The 20,240-nt window shown below is 44.7% G+C and overlaps 2 protein-coding genes and 1 non-coding gene across 5 annotated transcripts; 1 reads left to right on the plus strand and 2 right to left on the minus strand.

Annotated features, from left to right (window-relative positions):
- Positions 1–2,141: 2,141 nt before the first annotated feature.
- TRNAM-CAU lies at positions 2,142–2,228 on the minus strand. Its single transcript is given in 2 exon segments — positions 2,142–2,177; positions 2,191–2,228. It is a non-coding gene; the product is annotated as a tRNA-Met (tRNA).
- Positions 2,229–2,459: 231 nt separating this feature from the next.
- LOC124692661 (putative disease resistance protein RGA4) lies at positions 2,460–18,318 on the minus strand. Of its 3 annotated transcripts, none has more exons than XM_047226076.1 (6): positions 18,211–18,318; positions 16,723–17,980; positions 13,115–13,817; positions 8,500–8,639; positions 4,474–8,399; positions 2,460–2,935 (listed from the first exon to the last, which is right to left on the minus strand). In XM_047226076.1, the coding sequence occupies exons 5-6, from the start codon at positions 8,369–8,371 to the stop codon at positions 2,838–2,840; spliced, it is 3,996 nt and encodes a 1,331-aa protein (XP_047082032.1). In that variant the 5' UTR covers positions 8,372–8,399; positions 8,500–8,639; positions 13,115–13,817; positions 16,723–17,980; positions 18,211–18,318; the 3' UTR covers positions 2,460–2,837. The 3 variants fall into 3 exon arrangements, with proteins under 3 accessions (XP_047082032.1, XP_047082031.1, XP_047082033.1); XM_047226075.1 differs by having other exon boundaries at positions 16,723–18,011; positions 18,211–18,303; XM_047226077.1 differs by lacking the exon at positions 13,115–13,817 and having other exon boundaries at positions 16,723–18,011; positions 18,211–18,303.
- Positions 18,319–18,870: 552 nt separating this feature from the next.
- Positions 18,871–19,902, plus strand: LOC124690338. The gene is made up of 4 exons (XM_047223731.1): positions 18,871–18,974; positions 19,075–19,141; positions 19,273–19,486; positions 19,582–19,902. The coding sequence occupies exons 1-4, from the start codon at positions 18,871–18,873 to the stop codon at positions 19,890–19,892; spliced, it is 696 nt and encodes a 231-aa protein (XP_047079687.1). The 3' UTR covers positions 19,893–19,902.
- The last annotated feature ends 338 nt before the right edge of the window (positions 19,903–20,240 follow it).

Consider the following 20,240-nt stretch of genomic DNA (forward strand, 5'->3'; position numbering starts at 1 on the left):
TCCACCTTCACCTCCCACTCCACCTCCTCCGGCCTCGAGCTCCTCCGAGGAGTTCGACTCCGAAGACAGCACCGACCTCCTCCACCCGGTCAGGGACGCCGCGACCCTGGCACTCGCGGCGCAGGAAGCAGAGGAGGAGCTGGCGGGCCACGCGGTGTTGGACGCCGAGTTGGAACAGCACGGATCGGCGGCCGCCGGCTGCGGCGAAGGACTCCGACTCGGAGATATCTTGGTCCTCCGATGACCCTGATGCGCCGACGCCGGAGGAGAGGGCGGCGGAGCAGAGGGCCATCGTCGAGTCTTTCGAGACGCTCAAGGACGACACCGCCAACGCGAGGCTGGAGCAGACACTGAGCCAGGACGCGGCGGCGTACCGAGCCATAGCGGCCGCGCGGGAGGCGGCGGAGAAGCAGGCGACGGAGCGACGCAACGACGGTGCCGGCCCATCAGGAAGCAAGTAGTCTAGGCCTATAGATCTACTTTGTATAGTTTTTATGCATTTTTATGTACTACTTTGAATGTTTTTAACTATGTTGCAATTCAAAAAATGGGTCGCCCCGGTGGGAGCACACACAGACGCAAACGGACACGCGGACAAAATATGTCCGCTGGGCAACGCAAACGGACGCTCGCGACCACTTTTGGGCGTCCGAAATACGTCGCGCCGCTGGAGATGCCCTAACATCTAAAGGAGTTTAGAAGTACACTTAATATGTCGAGCAACGCCATAATATTTACATCCACCATCACAACATCCACAATACATTATTTTTAATCTACCTCTTGGAGCTGGCCTTCATGGAGCCTTTATTTAAATGAAAAATGGCATTTCAAAAATTCTTTTACAAAATCCTAGCTATAGACAAAGATGTATTCTACACAAAAAATAAAGAATTCGAAGGACTCTATATTCTAGGCCTTGCAAAATTGATAAAAATGTGGAACAGTTTGGCAGGTTTTGTCAGCTTTGTGCAGCGCAGAATATAATGTATTTCATCTTGAGATACATCTAGATTTTTTTCAGATTTTTAAATAAAATATGAAATTCGAATTTTGGAAAAAAAACAGGCTGCTCGAGCGTCATTTGGGGTTTCACATTCCATCCTGATTTTGTTTTTTTCCATTGTGGGAGCGGCCTAATTTGTAAAGGAGCAAGATACTGACATTTACTTCCCGCTCATTAGCGTGCGTTTGTAGGCATCGCGTGAAAGCAATCCGGCGTGGGAGCGGCCCATTAGTTATTCTTTCGATTAAAAAGAAGTACCTTTCTTTTTCTCATTTCACATCATTTGGTATCTAGTCTAGTGGTTGCTACACCTGTGCAGTCGGCGGTGACCCAAATTCAAATCACACCCTCAATCGCTTCCCGACCCATTTTAAAATTTTAATTTTAAAAATAAAATAAACCTGAACAATATTTGAATTTTAGCAAATTTCGAATTTGGGAAAAAATAGCATGAACAAAATTTGATTTTGAACAAAAAATAGTATGAACAAAATTTGAATTCGAATATTTTTTGGAATTCAAACTAAATTTCAAAATCTTCAAAATAAAAAATGATTTAAAATAAAAAATTCAAAGTTGAAAATTGCTCAGATTTGAAATGTGCTCACATTCAAAATTTTCTTAACTTTGAAATTTGCTAATTTTTTTATTTGGCTAAACTTTAAAATTAGCTCAAATTTCAAATTTGCTCGAATTTCAAATTTTCTTAAATTTAAAAGTTGGTTGAATTTAAAATTTGTTTAAAACCCAAAAGAAAGAAACAGAAAAATCAGAAAAAGAAAAGAAAAGCCGGAAGAAATAGCAGAGCCGAAGGAAACAACAAACACCCAAAGAAAACTGACAGAGCCAGAAAGACCCGAAAGAAACCAAAAAAAAACGAAAAACCGGACTGAGAATTTACTTGGGCCGTGGCCCGAAAACTACCGCACGCGTGCGGGTGTTAATAATCCTCCAACCATGCGTAGTAGTAGCTTCGGCTAAGAGAAACGCGGACGGGCCGGTCTAGTCTAACTTCTCTGCCGCATTCCTCAAGCCCATCTGACAACGTTGGGTTATCAGTCCAGATCACTCCAGAGCCTGACTTTTTCTCCCAAAAAAAGAAAGTGGAAGCGCATTGCGCGATAGAGACAAAAGATGGGGTGAGAGAGGCTCGAACTCTCGACCTCAGGATAACTCAATTTAGCTATGAGACCTACGCGCTAGCCAACTGCGCCACCACCCCTTTTGTGATTATCGTTATTTATTCTCAATAGCTAACTCTCCATTATTATTAGGCTCCACCGTTTGTGTATGGGTCGACTGATGGTTGCATTAAGCTACACACGACGGATATTGCGTGCTAGAAAGACTCCGCGCTTCGCTGCTGCCATTTTTCCCTTTTTCTGGTGGCCTCAGCTTGGTGTATTGTTGAGTGGAGATGCAGATGCTGTTGCTTTACCTCCACTATAAACGGTGCCAAGGTCTGAATGTCTGATACGTTTGGTGCGCCTTCGCTTGCAGCCGAATATTTCCGAGGATCCATTGTTACCATGTCCCATTTCTCAATATTTATTTCTGTCAAAACAATTGTCGTACAACACATTTGTAGTTGCACAAAATATGCCATGCTTGAAAGACTCCTCCTATGTAGACCATGCTATTCTCCTATATGAACAACATGAGCTTCCTGTCCTTTCTGAGGTTTTCCATGGAACAAAAGCTAAATAACCTTCAATTGCTGTTGGCATTTGTGACATCCTGGCCCAAGGTTTAAAAGGTGTTGATCAACTACGCAGGTACTAACAAGATGTGTCTTCTCCGGAAGCTCATCTCCATAGACTACCAGGAGTAGCTAATACCAGAGCGGGAGTGGCTTGGGTGTTCCAGCATTTCTCCGCTCACGAACTAGTCTTGGTATTTCCTTCCATGTCTTTGGTTTAAGTGCCATTACTGTACATATAACACAAAATGATGTCAGAACAAGCTTCTAAAAATTAATGTAACATAAAAAATTATTCCACCCCATTAAAAAAATAGATATCGTATGGGGAAAAAATGAGAGCACTTGCTCTGACTTCTTTTTGTATTACGCATGTCGCATCTCGTTCTTTCAGTTAACACACTGTAAAACATTTGCTGTTAAGCAAGAATTCAGTACTCTCTACAGCGAGTCAGCGATGCCCATTACTGTAAAACCTGATATGTGATCCTCTTCTAAAATATCTAGTATGAAGATGGTTTTCCTTTTTCTTCTAAAATATCGACTATTAGACATGTAATATCTCGATCGAAATCTTTCAGTTAACACTTCGTGCAGCACATTTGCAGTTACACAAAATATCAGTACACTCTACTGACACGTCCTTCTCTGTAACTTCATATTTGATCCTCCTTTTTTTTCTGGATAATATGTGATCCTCTTTTAGAGGGCGACATATAGTGATTTGTTCTTGAGTATCAGCAAAATATATCTTTCAAACTAATTAAAACAACTATATTACTCACGCTGGCATGTCTTCAAATAGGTCGAAATTTTTTGATGATAGTATCAGATGATCATGATGTAATAACAACTTAGTTAAAATTTATATCTACAAGTATCGAGAAAATTAACGGAAAACAAACATGCATGTAAAGGATAGATAGACACCCATACAATGTGAAATTTGGTATAGAAATATAATCGCTTCCGATCTGGGAGGAAATCATAAATTAAATTACCATAAAACAAGCTACAGTAATGTGATGTGAAAAAAACACCACAAGGTTACAACCCCGAGATGATGATCTTGATCTACAAAATTTCACATATATACCTTTCTACCTTTCCTATACATGTATGCATTTGACTTTTCACTAAGAATATAGTCGGCAATTGGCTCAGTGGTGTGGATCTTAGGTTCAAGTTCCGTACTAGGGTGGGAGCGCTTGCCGTTATGTGGTATCTATAGCTAGGTAGAAATTATAAGGTTTTTAATGATAAAAATGCTTCTCTCATGCATATCATCTACCGGTGCACAGCTACGCACCGTTCATGGTCATCTCTACAGTGTGTGAAGCATCACAGTCTGTTTACAGATGTGTGTACACGGTTGAAGGATACGGCATAGGATAGTTTTGCCCAACATGGATGGCAGCGTAATCTACGAATTAACCCTCCTTCGCCTTAGGCTCTTTGATAGTGTCTTTCATGACTTGTTAAGAGCCTCATTTTTACATTTTTGATGGAACTTTAGGATTGGAGCGACTATGTTCATCTCAGTTATGCAGATGCCGGGTGTAATATCTAGACCTTTTAGATAATAAAGCGCATTTATCAAAGAAAAAAAACTATAATCATTTAACACTGCAATCAGATTGCTATTTCTCAACTTCAAACAACATAATGATATGCTAACCCAAGATGGCAAGCTGACGGTGGTACATGGGATTGAATGAATGCTTGCATTTGTTGGTGAAACATGGCAAAGACGGAATACAATGTGTACCTTCAAGATGAGCATCGAGATATTTTATGTCGATGCTGTCCAGTTGCTGCCGCAGGCATCTAGGGAGCTTCTTTATAGCAGGGCAGTCTTTAATACAAAGCCTTTCGAGAGACCCATATTCTTTCGGTATGGATGCCAGGGTACTGCAGCCAATAAGCCCAACGTTTACCAACGATCCTGACAGAGACTCCAGCGAGGTAAACACACTGCCCTCAATTTGCAGGTACTTGACAGAGGTAGGCAGACAGAGAATACCCCCCAACATGCTCATGTCCGATATATATAAATCTACGAGACAAGGAGGAAGTGAATGCTCTTTTGCTGTTGTTGATGGTTTTGGTACATTCAAGGAAGCAGTGACCCGTGGTTTTGGGAGCTCATCCAGCTGGCAAGAAAGGATTCGAATATTACTACATCTACCAATAAGTATGCTCTTCAAGGACGGTGGAAGATGTAGAACCCCTGATGATAAACTATCACATTCAATTAAACGTAGAGATTCTAGGTATGGACAAAAGTGATTCATGGGTGATGATGACAACTCCGATAGAACTGTAGGTGGGATTGCCTCGCTGCAAGAAGGCTCATGAACTAACTCTGGCATGCCCTGCTGCTTGCCAAATATGGACTCAAGCTTATGGCACTTACCAATAGTCATTTCCTTGAGAAATTTTGGGATGTTGAACATCTCTACCAAACTTGCACAATCATATATGTCAAGAGAGTCTAGACCTCGAAGGTGATGACTCCTTTGGGATGCTGATGGCTGAAGAGGAGCTTGTGCGTATCCAGACAGATTTTTGCACCTTCTAATTTTTAAGCTCCTCAAGGAGACTAAGCTTTCGAACACCTTCTCTGGCCAGTGGATGAGCACACCACATCTATCAATTTCCAAATCTTTAAGATGTACAAAATAGTCCCACAGCTCTAGTGCAGCTGATCCAAAGAATGAGTTGCAACATCCTAACTTCATAACTGTAATATTGGATTCCTGGTTCCATTTCTCCTTCATGTCCACTGGTTCAATTAAAGTGTACCTAGTCTCTAATGTTGTTTCTGTGATTTCCAGCTTCAGTGTCAGTTTGGTCAGCGAACACAAATATATGACTACCCAATGGAAGATCTCTGGCTGGCCATGTTCAATTTCTAACATGCTGAGTTTTGGTGCTTTAGGTAAATCTATCAGTTTTGGGCATTTGTGAATCGATAGCTCCTCGAGTTGAGGAAACAATATCTGTTTTCCTTTGACCACAGCATGCCATCTCTGAAAGCTCTCCAATTCTTTCATTTCGAGTACCTTCAGGGCAGGGAACACCGGGTGTAACAATCTATAACCAAATCCACTACATGGTTCTTGAACCAATGGTGCCTCAGGTAATGCTACCAGCTTTCCACAATACCTAATAAACAACTTCTCAAGCACAGGAAATATTGTCTGCCCTTCTTGCCTCTCATTTACTTCCCACCATCTCTCAAAATCCAACAGATGGTCTAGTGTAAGCTCCTTCAGTCTTGGAAAAGTGAAGGATGTACCACATCTGAACAAAACTTGCAATCTTTCACAACTAAAAAGATGGATCTCAACCATGTTCTGCAACATACCCATGCACTTCCCTCCATAGGAATATATCCTCAGAACCCGTAGCCCATCATGAGGTTCAAAATTGCTGAGCACCTCGCTGTCACGAACAGACGTCCATGTTAATACCAGTTCTCTGAGATCCTTCTGGTTTCCAAGCTTTGTCACTTTTGCCTCTGCTTCTATAACATTCTCTACCTGGCGTAGCTCTAGCTGACCACAAAGGTTTAACTGCTCCAGCTCTGCAACATCACTGCAATCAGGCCTAGTAACGGCTGCTACAAAGCATGTAAGCGTTTGCAGCTTAGTGAGTTTTCCGAGTTCCGGAGGCATGCTCTTCAACTTTGGACATCCATGAGTGTAGAGGTGACGGAGGGAAATCATATACTTCATTTGCCTTGGAAGTCGATGGAGATGAGAGCAGTAGGAAAGGTCCAACATTTTCAGGTTATATAGAATAGTTATATCTTCAGGGAGTGCTTTGATATTACTATTTGAGAGATCAAGGTACCTCAGGTGATGGAGATACTTTGCTTTCAGTAGAAATGATTCTGCCTCTATACAGAGCTTCAAGGCATGCAAAGAGCTGTATTTCGATAGATGTTGCAATGGGGTTTTCATATACATATTGCATAGCAGTGTTTGGATAGCAGGGGATCTTTTCTTCATAGAATCATTTAATATACCTTCAGTTTCTTCACATGATAAAAACAAATGCCGAACACTATCTGGAAGCCAGTTGGTTTCACTTGGTTTACTATTTGCAGCAACACATTCCTCTTCCATAACAAACATTGCAATATCATGCATCATATCATGGATTTTGCATATCGTTCTGGAATATAGTCCCCAGTAGTCTTTAGATTCCTCTATGTCTAGAAAGAATGACCTTGAGGCTAGCTCATTGAAAATATGCTTTCCAGTAGTTTCAAGACTATCTTCCTTGTGTTCTGGGATAAAGCCATTTGCAATCCATAGCTGGATTAGCTTTGCCACATCAATAGCGTAATCCTTGGGAAATACAGCACATAAAGCAAAGCACTGTTTCATGTGTGATGGCAAGTCATTGTAACTGAGCTTTAGTATTGGCAAAATTCCAGTTTCCTCGCTGCAGATGCTGCTTCTAGATGATATAGCCTTCCATTCTTCCACGCTGGTTTTGGTACGAAGTACAGAGCCTAGCGCAGTTGCAGCTAAAGGAGAGCCAGAACATCTCTTGGCAATCTCATCAACCATCTTAACTAGCATGTCAGGCTTTTCTTTCTTCGAACTGAATGCTTTAGCCTCAATAATTTCCTTGATGAATCTATCCTCCAAAACATCGAGGTTGCATACTTTGTCTGGAGCCATTATGTCAGCAACTTGTTTATTACGAGTTGTTGTTAACACTACACTGCCACTTCCACCATGCTGAAGAGACCCCTTCAGCCTTTCCCACTTATAGACATCTTGGTTCCAGACATCATCCATGACAAGGAGATACCTCTGTCCGCTGACCAATTTTTGAAGCCTATCCAGTGGTGGTTTGTATATGTCATCACTCTTCTTCGGAGATGCTTCAACTATACTCTTAGCCAGGGAGTTCACATCAAAGGTGTCAGAAACACAGATCCAGAGAAGCAACTGGAAATGCTTTTGGACTTGAGGTTCATTGTATATGAGCTGAGCTAATGTGGTCTTGCCAATGCCCCCAATTCCAACTATGGGAACAACTACGAGATCTGGATTGCTAGCTTGACCAAGTAGTATATCAACAATATTCTTCTTCTCTTTGTCTCTGGATCTCAACGCAATTTCCCGTGGGTCGATGATAACATAATCTGTGTGCCTCCACTGCTTGGACACCGACGACTGTGGTTGTGGTTGGTACTTGAACCCAAAGGCCTGCATATCTGATATGAGGGCCTCAATGTCCCGCAGAATTCTGCAAAGCTTGATACCCATTCTGCGACGAAACTCAACACGGTTGTGAGTAGGGAAGAGTTTAATTACATCAAAGCCAAGCTTTCTGTAGTGCCCATTACTCTTGGCTTCACGGCGGAGTGCTTCGTACTTGAACTCGTCAAACACTTCGTTTGCCTCATAGGCCACTGTCTTGAGCTCCTGGAGCCAGGCTTTGGCACCTTCCATGTGTGCCGTCGCTTGCTCCTCGGCATAAGTGATGATGTCGAGGATGGCCGGAAGCTTGCGTTTGAGAATCTTGTGCTGCTCCTCCATTCCCTCCATCACGTTGTACTGGTCCAGGAGGTAGTTGGACGCCTTGTCCCTCAGCATGGACACCAGCGGCCCGATGGCCATGGAAACCACTATCTCCGCCATTGGAACGATCACGCACAACCCAAGTGCACTGCAGAATTAAATGGAGAAGACAATGCTGTGAGCAAGACGTGTAGAGGTGGAGCTTGAACCGGTTGCAAATCAAAATCCAATCTTGCAGCCGTAATTACCTTCACGAGCTTGTGTCTGAGCACCCACAGGTCCAGCAAAGCACCAAGGTCCTCACCGGCACGTGGATGGCAGGTCCAACGTTGCAGCAGCCCGCGGTCCTAGAGGGGGCCGCAACTCATAATACTGTACAATCTTGTGGCTGCAGCCAAAATTACCTCTAAGAATAAGCATTTCTATAAATGTGAAAGTAGTTTGACTACACGACTTTAAACATAAGGCATTACACCAAGCTTAAATTAATAAAGCCAGTTACGACCAGAGTTACAAGGTTTTGAGGAAAACAGCTACAAAGACCACCCACATTACAAGCACACAACAGAATACAATACGACGCACGGCTGCAAACGCTTGGATCTTCATACACCGAAACACTCGCTGATCAAGGTAGACACGGAAGCGGAGGAGGAAGACGCCACACCATCGGAGGAAGGCCTTCATCAAATTCGAACATAGACAAACTGGTTCATAGTGCCACCCGCCCATCGCCGGAGAGGGCCCTGCCCTCTCGCCTAGGTTTGAGGGTGTCGTACAGTTAGGAGATGGAATGCCCATCCTAGAGCTCGAATTGCAACTGAAGAAAAGACCATCACATGACTAAGTCCAGCCAACATTCTAGGTCGTGTATGCTCTCCTCTCGCCCCCGCAAGGCGACAGGGGGGAAACCCTAGTTCCAGCCGTCAGCAGCCACCCAACCTCCCACTCCTCCTCCCGCCGCCGCCATAGGGCGCGGCCAGGCAAATCTCGGACAAAGACGGTGGCGGTAGGGAGGTTCATCTCCTCGCACGCAAGGGCGGCAGCGCGAGACACTACCCCTGGGCATGAACGGTGGCATGGCTTCAGGCGTGTGGCGGCGGCACATCTAGACACCGCCGCGGCGGAAGGAGAGTGGTGGGCTGTGATCTTGAGGTGGCTTCACCTCCAATAGGCAAGGGAGGAGGTTGGCATGCAGCGCTGACAGCGACCTGTGCGCCCGTAGGCAGTTTGGGCCCGATCTGGGTCCCTAGGCGCTCGACTGGGGCTGGGCAACTCGGATCTGTCATGCATGTCTTCATCGGTGGCTGTATCACGGTCCAGTGGTGCTGGTTTTGAACTTGCGCGGCTGCCGGTGAAAACCGCGGCAGGCAATGGCGGCACCTCTTAGCATTGCTTCCTTGTCGAAGGCATAGTTTTTACAGCTGCCGTCCTCTTGATCGGGATTCTCCGGGGGGCATCTGGGTTCCCGGATTAGACGTTGGCGACACTTTTAGTGTTGTTCTCCCTTTTGAGGGCAGCGTATTTGGAGCACATACTGATTGCATTGGTTTGGAAGTGGAGCTGTGCCGCTTTCTTGTGCATCAACGGAGTCTCGGGGGCATGATGAAGCGGAACCTCAGCATACCTAGGTCGCGTGATGGCGTACACATGCAGGGTGGAGGCGTTGTCTAGCACCATGGTGGCGTCCACGATACTCCTGGTAGGGACTATGCAGATCTATGCTCTGAAGATTGATCAGGGGTTGAGGGCCGTGACGACTTCTCTAGCGTGTACATGTGATGCTCTCTACTGAACCGAATGAGCCCTCCCGCGATGATCTGATTCCTACTTGATGGGAGTTTTTCATTGTTTTCCAAGAAATAAGGCCTTGCTGACAAGGGATATCTTTACGGAGGTGTCTTGGGGGATACGGCAAAGGATATTTTTTTCCAACATGGATGACAGCTGAGGATCGACCTATGGTCGTCTTAGTTGTTTTATCTTTTATTTTCTGCGAGTCGAGAACTAAAGGTTTATGGTTGTAACTTGTGACTTGCTACGCCGTGTGCATTCTAGCTATGCAGAGATCAGGTGTATTGCTTTTCATTAAGTAATAAAGCGCCCATTATCGAAAAAAGTCCTTGCTGACATGATTTTGATGGGAGTTTTTCATTGTTTTCTAGGAAATAAGGCCTTGCTGACATGATCTTCACTCGTTGTCAGGTGTGTAGGTGTTTCGTGGTGGCTTCGGCTATTTTGATATATGATCTTGTTAGAACTTTGTTGAGTATAAATTAATAAATAGATGCAGAGGCCGGGCTACCGCCTCCATTTCAAAAAGAAAAACGATAATCTGGCTAGGTTGATTCTTGATGAGAGGCAGGCTTAAGTAGCTAGCTGTAAAAGAATTGGTTCACGTGAGAAGCAATCTTCGGTATATGCTAATCAAGTAAAACCTGAACTTTAATTTAATAATTTCAAAATTACAAATTTGTATTTAACTGAACTTAGACATTTTTTTAAATGGAGGGAGCACCCTGGCCTCTGCATCGAAAAGATGCATACGACCTTTATTGATTTATTCAACAGAGATCTGACAAAGATTATACGTAAAAAAACTAAAGCCACCACACAACACCTAACAACAAACCCGGCAATGGGTGAAAATCATGCCGGCGAGACCTTATGCCCTAACAACACGAAAACCACCCATCAACTAGGCCAAATGGGAGCGCTCATCCGGTGTAGCAGACTCTTAGCGAGCACCTCATGCACACGCTACTGAAGCCGTCACTGCCCGTCGACCCACTGAGCCATCTTCAGAGTATATGTCCACATAGCTCTCGCCAGGTTTGCCATCGAGGTCGCCACGACGCCAGACAGCGCCTCCGTCCTGCGCGCATCTATAATCTCACGTCCGCCGCCGAGACCCCACTTCACCACGCCAATGAGATCCATCGTCGTCGATGCGATAGAAAACATGCCTCTCCACCAAGCCACCGCCTGACCATTCCAGCTGAAATCTGCTCCAAAAACGATGCACTCAAGAGTGGTAACGACGCCAGGCGCCGCCATAGTGCGATCCGGGAGCCCTAGATCTATGGTTTCCCCCAAGCAGCCCAAGTGAAGCGACGAGGCCAGCGAAGACAATGCCTTCGCAAGGAAATGACACCAAGTGACGCCATCATCGTCCACCAAGACCGAGGACGAGGCTCGGTTTTCACCGGCTGCCACGTCTCCCCAAACTCGTCATCAGCTAGAACACCGCCGAAGCTCAGTGTGGGATCCCAAGATCCCTCACACCAGGACCAAACCTGGCCGATCACCTCCGGCAGAAGGAAGCCACCACCGCCATGTCCGGGGCCGCTGCCCCGGCGCCCCAGTTGCGCGGGCAGAGATGCAGGCCGGCAGGAACCACCACACGCAGGGGCGCAGGAGCGCGCCGCGGCCATCTAGGTCCAAACGGGCCCAGATCGAACCCAACACCACGCCTCCGCAACTGTTGTCTAGCCTGTCGCCGATGCGATGCACCTCTCCGGCCACCACCACCACACACCACACACCACCGCAAATGGAGGAGGAAGATCGGGAGCCGCAATCTTGCTCCACGGTCGCGTCCAGCTGAGGCCCTGGGACCGCCGCGCCGTGTGGGCTTTGCCCGGAGACACCTCCGGCAGCGGCAGGGGGAAGGGAGAGTAGGGCGGGGACTCCAAGCGCTCGCGTTGGCCTCCCTGGTGCGGTGCGGCGCGGCGCCGCCACACAGGGGAGGGTTAGGGTAGACATATTCACACACAAAATAAAGTGAACTTAGATATAGGCTGGTTTAGGCACACGCATGAAACCCAGCCACACATACCAATCGACTAATACTAGCTAAACTAATTAGACTCCAAAAGTTCTTGACAAGAAGACTTGATGTTGTTATGGAACATAGCCTACAATTCAGATGGGTTAAAATTTGAAATGATAATAATATATAAAGTTTAGTTACTGTGTATGCAGTTCGGTTTCGAATGTAGAACAACATAATTAGGGTACTACAATTGACTCTGAATGGGATGTTGTAAATGTTGACCATGACTCTCATCGAGTTTTTCTTATGTATCCCTTTCTTCTAATAGATCCGGAGAAAATTTGGGGGTTAGTAAAGAAAAGCTAATTGTACATAATAGGTCGTATAATTTATATTGATAAATGTCATGAATACAAACTCTAACTAATAATAAGAATAAATTTTGGTAGGTGGAATTGGCTGGATTAGGGACTAAAATTCCAGGATTTTAAACTTACTCCCGATGCTTGGTGAATTCTTTATGTATTATTAAACAAAAGATTTACTAGTTTTTAGTTTACAAGTTGAAAGAATCCTGCCATCTGCTCCCCTAAGCTAGTTGGACTCCCAAGTCTTGGTTAAATTAACAGCTTATCTATCTGGTAGGGCAGGAAGAATTCACATACATAGAGGAAGGTTTTTACAGTTCCCTACAACCAAAGTTTAAACTACTAAACTTGTTGGGCGTCCATTCGGCGCAATATTTTGTGTTGTTCAATGCTTTTTATGAAGAATAGCATGTGTAATTAGTTCACATGAATAAGTTACCAGAGTATTTCGATTCTTGAATGTCTTGGTATGTTTTATATGGCGTGGTATGTTATGGATAAGAGGAGGAAGATGGTGTTGATATTGATTTTAATGTGTGCTGAACTGCTGACCTGGGGTGGTTAATTATTATGCTACTCTCTGCGTTACATGGGACAAAAACTGATGTCTCTGAATATATAATAGAAAACAACAATGAAACCTAGCTAATACAATTTTCCTTGATCATTCTCATAACATTAGATATTACAATTCAAATCAAATATAGCGACCCTAGTTACCTGGGACAGCAGGGTGCCTTGACGAGCTCGACCCTGAGCGACGGCAAGGAAGACAGGGTCCTCACCAGCACGTGGACGACGACCAGCTCGAGCTATGTACGCAGCAGCAGCCCTAGAACCTGGCTGGCGCCAGCTAGGAAACGCAGGAGCGGGCAGTGACTCTGGTGAAACTGTGGAGGCGCCGGGCGTGGGTGTGTGCATGAGCGTTGGAGCTGCGAGGTTTCTAGGATATCTTGAAGCAATGAAGCTTGTGGATGGGTAGGAATAGGATTCAGGCCGCAGCAGCCATTAGGGATTTCAGAGGAGACGTATTATGTGGCCTGTGGGGAAGGAATTTGTTCTTTTCCCCGCAAAAAGAAGGAATTTGTTCTTTGGAAAAGAAAAGAGGATGCTTTTCTTTGGGAAAAGAAGAAGGAACATGCATGATGGGGTCATCAAATTGGAGGGCTGTATTGCTCTACTGACATATGGGCGCACCAAGCATATTTGAAGTGGCAATTTTTTTCTCTCCGGATTGCCATGGTGGCCACCCGCCCACCACCTCTGCCATTGGAACACAGGGGCTGTGCAGAATGGTGTTAGCAATACGTGCCTGCTTTGCTTGTGGGTAAAATGGAAGCCCAGGCATGTATTACCATTACAGTTCTTTACCTACCAGACTGAGGCCCTAGACACCTTTGCAGAGCATGATTACTAATTTGGCCTGTGTACAAACATAGACTGAGTAACTATGCATGTTTGTTCTTAATAATTTAAGAGCCAATTATTAGAGGACATTGAAGTATGAACTGTAGAAATAAACTAGGAATCATGCGTGTTGCCTGGTGGTTTTCCTCCTCCTCCACCCTGTAGGTTGTCACCCGATCAGGCTGCCGCCATTCTGCGTCTCCGGACAACTTCTGGTAGGTCTTCCAATCTGGCCATCGTCGGTTCGGAAGGCCTCGGCAGGGCACTAGGCTATCCAAGGCCACGTCCTTGGCATGAGACCAAGATGGCTTTGCATGTAGGTGGATGCATGTCGCCCCTCCACCTGCTGATGGCCTGATGCACGCTGGTGTCTGGTCTGGTCTGAGCTTTTTTACCCGGAGAAACAAGATTGGTGGCTGACCGGCCAGCCGGCGCGCTGCAGCCTGGTTCTGCCTGCTCGTCAGCCAGCCGGCGGGCTACAGCCTGGTTCTGCCGGCTCTTATGCCGTTGGTGAACCTCTCCACCGTGGAAAGCTTGGGTACCTCCCGATTGATGCCTAAATCAGTCTTGGCACCGCTGCCGTTGATTTGTGCCGGCCTAGGCAACACGAATCCCTATTATTCTTGCCTACATCGACAACAACTGCCCAGGCGTTCGCTGGCGACCTACACCGCGTAATGTTCGCATCTTGGGTACGTCAACCATGGCACCAGCACCGCCACGATTACCAAGGTGCTGACCTTGTGGGTCAAGGCCATCATGTTTGAAGAGGATTGGTTAGGCTCGGTAGGCACCATCTCACATGCTCATGTCGAGTTGAGACGTACTGATGTACTGGCAGCTGTTCCAGGGAGTATTCGCAGAGGATGAGAAGTTGATGCTCCACTGTTCATGTGCGCACATGGTTTCATTGTGTGGCAATGTCCCCATGAAAGCTGTGTGCATGGCGACTATGAGCCAGACAATTGGTACTTTGCAGCGGTGGGTTACTTGTTCATGAGTCTCAAATCGTGTCAGCATTGCTTTTTTTTTTTTGCTTCTTTGGCTGTTTGCATCCTTGATATTATGTTGTTCCAGAGGCCAGGTGTAATTGGTACCGGAAAAAAGGAATCATTTGTGCCACTCTATTGTTAAATGTTCTGCCCCTATTACTAAAGTAGAATAACCAGCCAAATTGTCAAGTGCCAAAAAAAATTTGTTGGCAAATTCTTGCAAGTTGAATTTTCTTTAAGTACTGAAAGATTTTGAGTTTATGAAAATTACTGCTAATTAAAATATAGTGCATGGAATAGCAGCGTAAATGCAGGAAACAGCAGGTTGAGGAACAATGAAGCAGGAAACAGATATATACTAGATGAAGCAATACAGACATGATGATAATGAACAGATGAGGTAAATGCTTCAACCAGATCAAACATAAGCTTCAAATGGAATAGGTAGTACTCTGGAAGGAAGCAGATTCTTCAAGCACGTTACAGATTACTCATGGTGATAACAGGATGAAGACACCAGTGGACGAGGAAACAGGATAAGGTCAAAGATACACATAATAACAGGATAAGGTTACATGTACGTAAACCAGATGTGATTCCTCAACCAGACAACAAGGCAACAAGATGAGATTAGTAACGGAACTGGATGAGCGAATCATAAATATGTAGTAAAAGGCTATGATGAGAATCGTGATAGACCATCACAACAGGGAGTCAGCGATAGATCATGCCATCATGGTGAAGGTAGTAAAGGATCACTGAGAGGCGAATCTAGCGGAATGGTGCAATGGTGTCACCTCACTTCAATGGTGTCATCTTCTAGACATGAACTCTACTAGATGGTGAGAATTAGCAAAGGATTTGTCAAAAGTCAATGGTGTCAGCTGAACCCAATACTTACACTACAGATTCGCCTTGAGAGGATAGTGATACATCATGATAAAGATAGTAAAAGTTCATGTTGAGGATAGTAACAGAGGCAAGACAATATGATCATAAAAAGATGGGAAGTAAGCATTGGAAATGAAGACACCTGATTCAGTCAAGCTGTCGACACCAGCTCTACATATCCATTGGAAGAGACTACGCACGTATGCACCTAGGTTCAGCCAACATGACGGTGCAATGGATATAAGGAACATTGAATATATATGACTCTTGGGGCACAACACCACTAAGCAAATGTGTAGGTGCTAATGGTGAACAGATTGACTGAAACGGAATTACTAGAACAAGTCTAAATCAACTAAACACAAGTTAGTCCAAATGAGCCTTGTTTTTCTGGCATTGAATAACAGTCAAAGTGGTATTCAATTATTTTTTAGAACCTAAGACCTAGAGAAAACCTTGGTTGGCAAGAAAAATTGCTAGTACCAGTCCATGAAAGGTTTTTCAGAAGGGACAAAAATGAAAGTTCACAAGGTGCAACAATAATAAAAAGATCTCCATCTTTTGTACTATGTAATAACAAAATTAAGAACAAGTGGTATCCATGTGCCAAATAAGAAGACAATTTCATCGCCTACAAACATATATTTACCAAACATATGTTTACCAATCAGAGGTTTGTCCCTATACTCTTATACTGAACCAACTCACAAAAAATGGTGTAATTAGTCCAGAGGTTTGCCCTATACCGCATCCTAATACAACAATGCACCTAGTGACCTGCGATGATTCAGATATGGCTGACTTCATCAAGCTTGGATGCAGTCTCTAAAATTCCATTTTGGCTAATAAGAGGTTATACTCAAAACTAAGATAGCATGAAACAAGATTGGCATTTTTTAACAACCTTGGAGAATCTATGTAAAAATGTTATACAGAACATATATTAGCTCATCAGATCTATGCTATCAGCAGTGTTACCATATCAGAATGACGGAGATACAACAAGAATAAGAAAGTATGAGATATAGAGAACCATACATTGTTTCACAACACCCAGCGCTTTCCGCATGCTTTCTTCTCGCCTTTCATATTTTATATAGCATTCAAGTATGCAGCCTGTTCACGCTTTACAATCTCCTCTTTTTGCGTCAGTACTTTGCTCACTTCATCAAGCTTGGGTGCCCACTATTTTTCTCAAGCAAACGCAACCCCATGTTGTATGGATATTCATGTAACTGCAACAAAAAAACACAAAAACAACCTTTTTTTTTCAAGAATACACCCTGGAAAGGTGTATCAATCATATAGAAGAGTGCCAAGATGGCAAAGATTGCGCTACCACAAGGGGGACAGCTCCCCAAACACACGCCTACTCTCCGTGCTGCCACGGTCCTTTAAATAATTGCAACTGCCATGGAAATGATGGAAGTGTGAAAAGAAAGGTTAATTGTTGAAACACTGTGATCAGGGGAAAATCCAAATTAGACGAAGTACAGGAAACAGAAACCACAAGTTACAGGTAAGGTCTTTCACCTTTGCATAACTAAATGCATGTCTATTATTTTAAAATGGCAGAAAGCACCACCTACAGCTCACAATTCTTTCTACAACGGAGAACCCAGATATAATGACCACTGACATGACTGAGAAATGTGCAAAGTAGTACTCCATAAGAAGGGCCAATCTCCAATCTGCAGTGCTTTACTTTATAGTTTGGTCAAAGCTGCGGAAAAAAAATGAGTCCTTGCATGGGACACACGAACATTTGATTGTTTGAGAACGAGCAAAGAGTAAACCACGTTGGTTTAATAAAAAGCAGAGCTGCAGCCTTTAGTAAATCCAGTCATGACAACAGCAATGGCAAAAACCGAAACATTTGAAATGCTTGTTTGATTAAATCAAAGGCTTCAAGGCGGTACTGATTTAAATGTTGTTAATTTTACTTTTCACACACTAACTGACGGCATGCGATAAAAAAAACTCTACAGGGCAGTAGTATTGCATAGCTGGTCTTACTTGAGAATCCTAGAAAAAAGAACACTGCAGGACAGTATTATCGCATAGTTGGTCTTAATTGAGAATGAGAATCCTAGTTTGAAATAATTCGAAATAGAAGTAGAAGCGAGTAATAAAACGTAGCCCATAATCAGATTCTGTCAACTGATAAAAAAGCAAAGATTGGGGAGAACCTCCTGCACGAGCCTTGCCAAGGGGCCCCGGTGGGTCGCTGCAGCAGGCGCCGACCACCCTTTCCGGTGGGGAGTAAACATCACGGCTTCTTGCTCCTGATTTCTCCCTGGCATATCAAAAGAAGTAAGGAGTCTCTCCTGCAGGCCGAGGAAAGCACACGGATTACCAGCAAGGCGCTGTCCCGCAAGAAAACACAATAAAGAAGCTCAGATTCTCAAGAAACGCAAGAAAATCCTCCCCTAGGAAAAAAAATGGAACCGGGGTTGGAGCCCTGTTTTTCTTTTAAAAAAAAAATCCTCCCCTAGGAAAAGCGAGAGGAGCATCCCCGGCACTCACCGGGAGTTGGTCGGTCTTTCCCCGCGGCCCCGGCACGGAAATCGAGGCTGGCTCTCCGAGCTTGTCAGGGGCAGCCTGCTGCTGCTGTCAGATTCGGCAAAGGCAGCCGGGGACGGCGAGGTGAAAATCCTCCGTATCCCTACAAAAATTAATCTATCAACTGTCCTAATTAAAAGCCCATACACTTGAGGCCCAAGCTCGAACCAACTTCAAGCCCATAGGATGGCGTAGCCCGGTCTGATCGAGTAGCTCTTTCTTTGTTGATTGATCTACAAAGGCTCTTCTTCTTCTCTTCTTTACCGCCTGAAACGAGTCCGACTCGCCATGTGATTCCGTCCTTCGGGAGGCATACAAAGGCCGCCTGGAATGTATCCGACTCGCCATCTGCTTCTCTCGTCCGGGAGGCACTGGGATATACTCATATACATGTAAAAGGGAGATTATCCAATTTGAGTCGGACTGCAGACTTTCCCTGTTTCTCCTCTATATAAACGTATCCAGAGCTACAGAGGTTCTTGTTCTTCTAAGAGATCTGTCAAGAGGTGCGACATATAGGCTGTGTGTTAGCTCTCGAGAGGCTTAAAGGGAACGGAAAAGAGGAGGTTCGCTCGATCATAATTTGGATCATCAATGGGATCCGCACAGTCAACCAAGCTGGTGATGCCGGAGCACACCGTGCACGACCTGCACCGCGAGGATCAAATTCTCCAGGAACGATCGATTTGCGGGTGCAGCATGCAGTCGACTCCCCAGCGCACCGAAGAGTACGTCCTACGATCCGATCCGTCTCCTTTGCTATCTATATTTGATAAGCTGATCTTAATTTTTTGAATTCTCTGACCAACTCGTCTGGACGAATTGCAGGGAGCGCGATGCCTCCATCATCTGCCATGTCCACCACGCTCTCCGCCACTACAACGCCAAAGATGAGGTAAGACATCGATCAAAAGCATACCCCCACCTGCACCACGTCGATTTCACCGAATCATCATACAGTACTATTTTGGTACCACTATCGGTTGTTACTAACAGAAAACAAACGTATTACTTGGAATAACTCAGGGTTCAGACTTTGTGCCTGTCAAGCCGTTGATGGCTGCCTACGTAGGTTTCCGAGGCCACATTTGGGTCCACGTCAGCTTCCTGGCTTGCAGGAGCAAGATCACTAGTAGCAAACGGAGGCGCAACAAGGACGATCCCGTCAAGCACTTCTTCGCCGAGCTACGCTACGACCACCACTTCGGCACACCAACCGTCGAAACATGCACCATCATCGGTAAGTGGCCGGCTTTCTTTGACATTGGTAATTTTTTGTACATCTTTGAGTTTTATTTTTTTTCTTATCATCATTCTTTTCTTCTCTACCGACAGAAAAATCATCGCGCAAAAGCCACTTGAATACTATGTGCACATTTTGCCCCAAAAGTTTTGAGATTCTGCACCCTCTTGACGGGAAATTTTTATGCGGAAAAAAGAGCCAAGCAGATGAAGAACAAAGTTTCTCACATTTCATGAATCTACTTGAGAAACCGTACACATGCGTCACTGGGAGTGGTGAAGTTAAGGAAGATGTGACAATTCCAGAGGAGAAACGACGTAGCATCCTGAGATGGACCATCCTCCCCTTTAATTTCATTAGAGGGTTTTGTGGACCTTGGATGATAAGCTTAAGGCGTGGATAACTGGTGGAACTGTCCAAGATGTCAATAATGAGTTCATGTTAGAGCCCGACCTGAAGTTATGAAGGGTGGTGTACTATAGTTAGTGAAGTATTTGCATACCTTCTTTGGTGTTAGTTTGTCTTATTAAAGAATATTAGTTGTCACTTTGCCAATGTACCTTGCCCTAAGGGTTCTGCACAATTGTTTTTTTATGAAATGAAAGGACACCGACTCCTCTGCTAGAACATGACCTTCTTGATGTATTAGAGCACGATTTGAGCCTTTTTAGTTCCTAATTGAACCATTTTATGGTAGAGTGCCATCTTTTTTAGAAAAAGTTAATGTCATCCTGTTAACGAACTCGATGGC

The sequence above is a fragment of the Lolium rigidum genome, chromosome 2 (assembly GCF_022539505.1).
Source record: "Lolium rigidum isolate FL_2022 chromosome 2, APGP_CSIRO_Lrig_0.1, whole genome shotgun sequence".
Taxonomy (NCBI): domain Eukaryota; kingdom Viridiplantae; phylum Streptophyta; class Magnoliopsida; order Poales; family Poaceae; genus Lolium; species Lolium rigidum.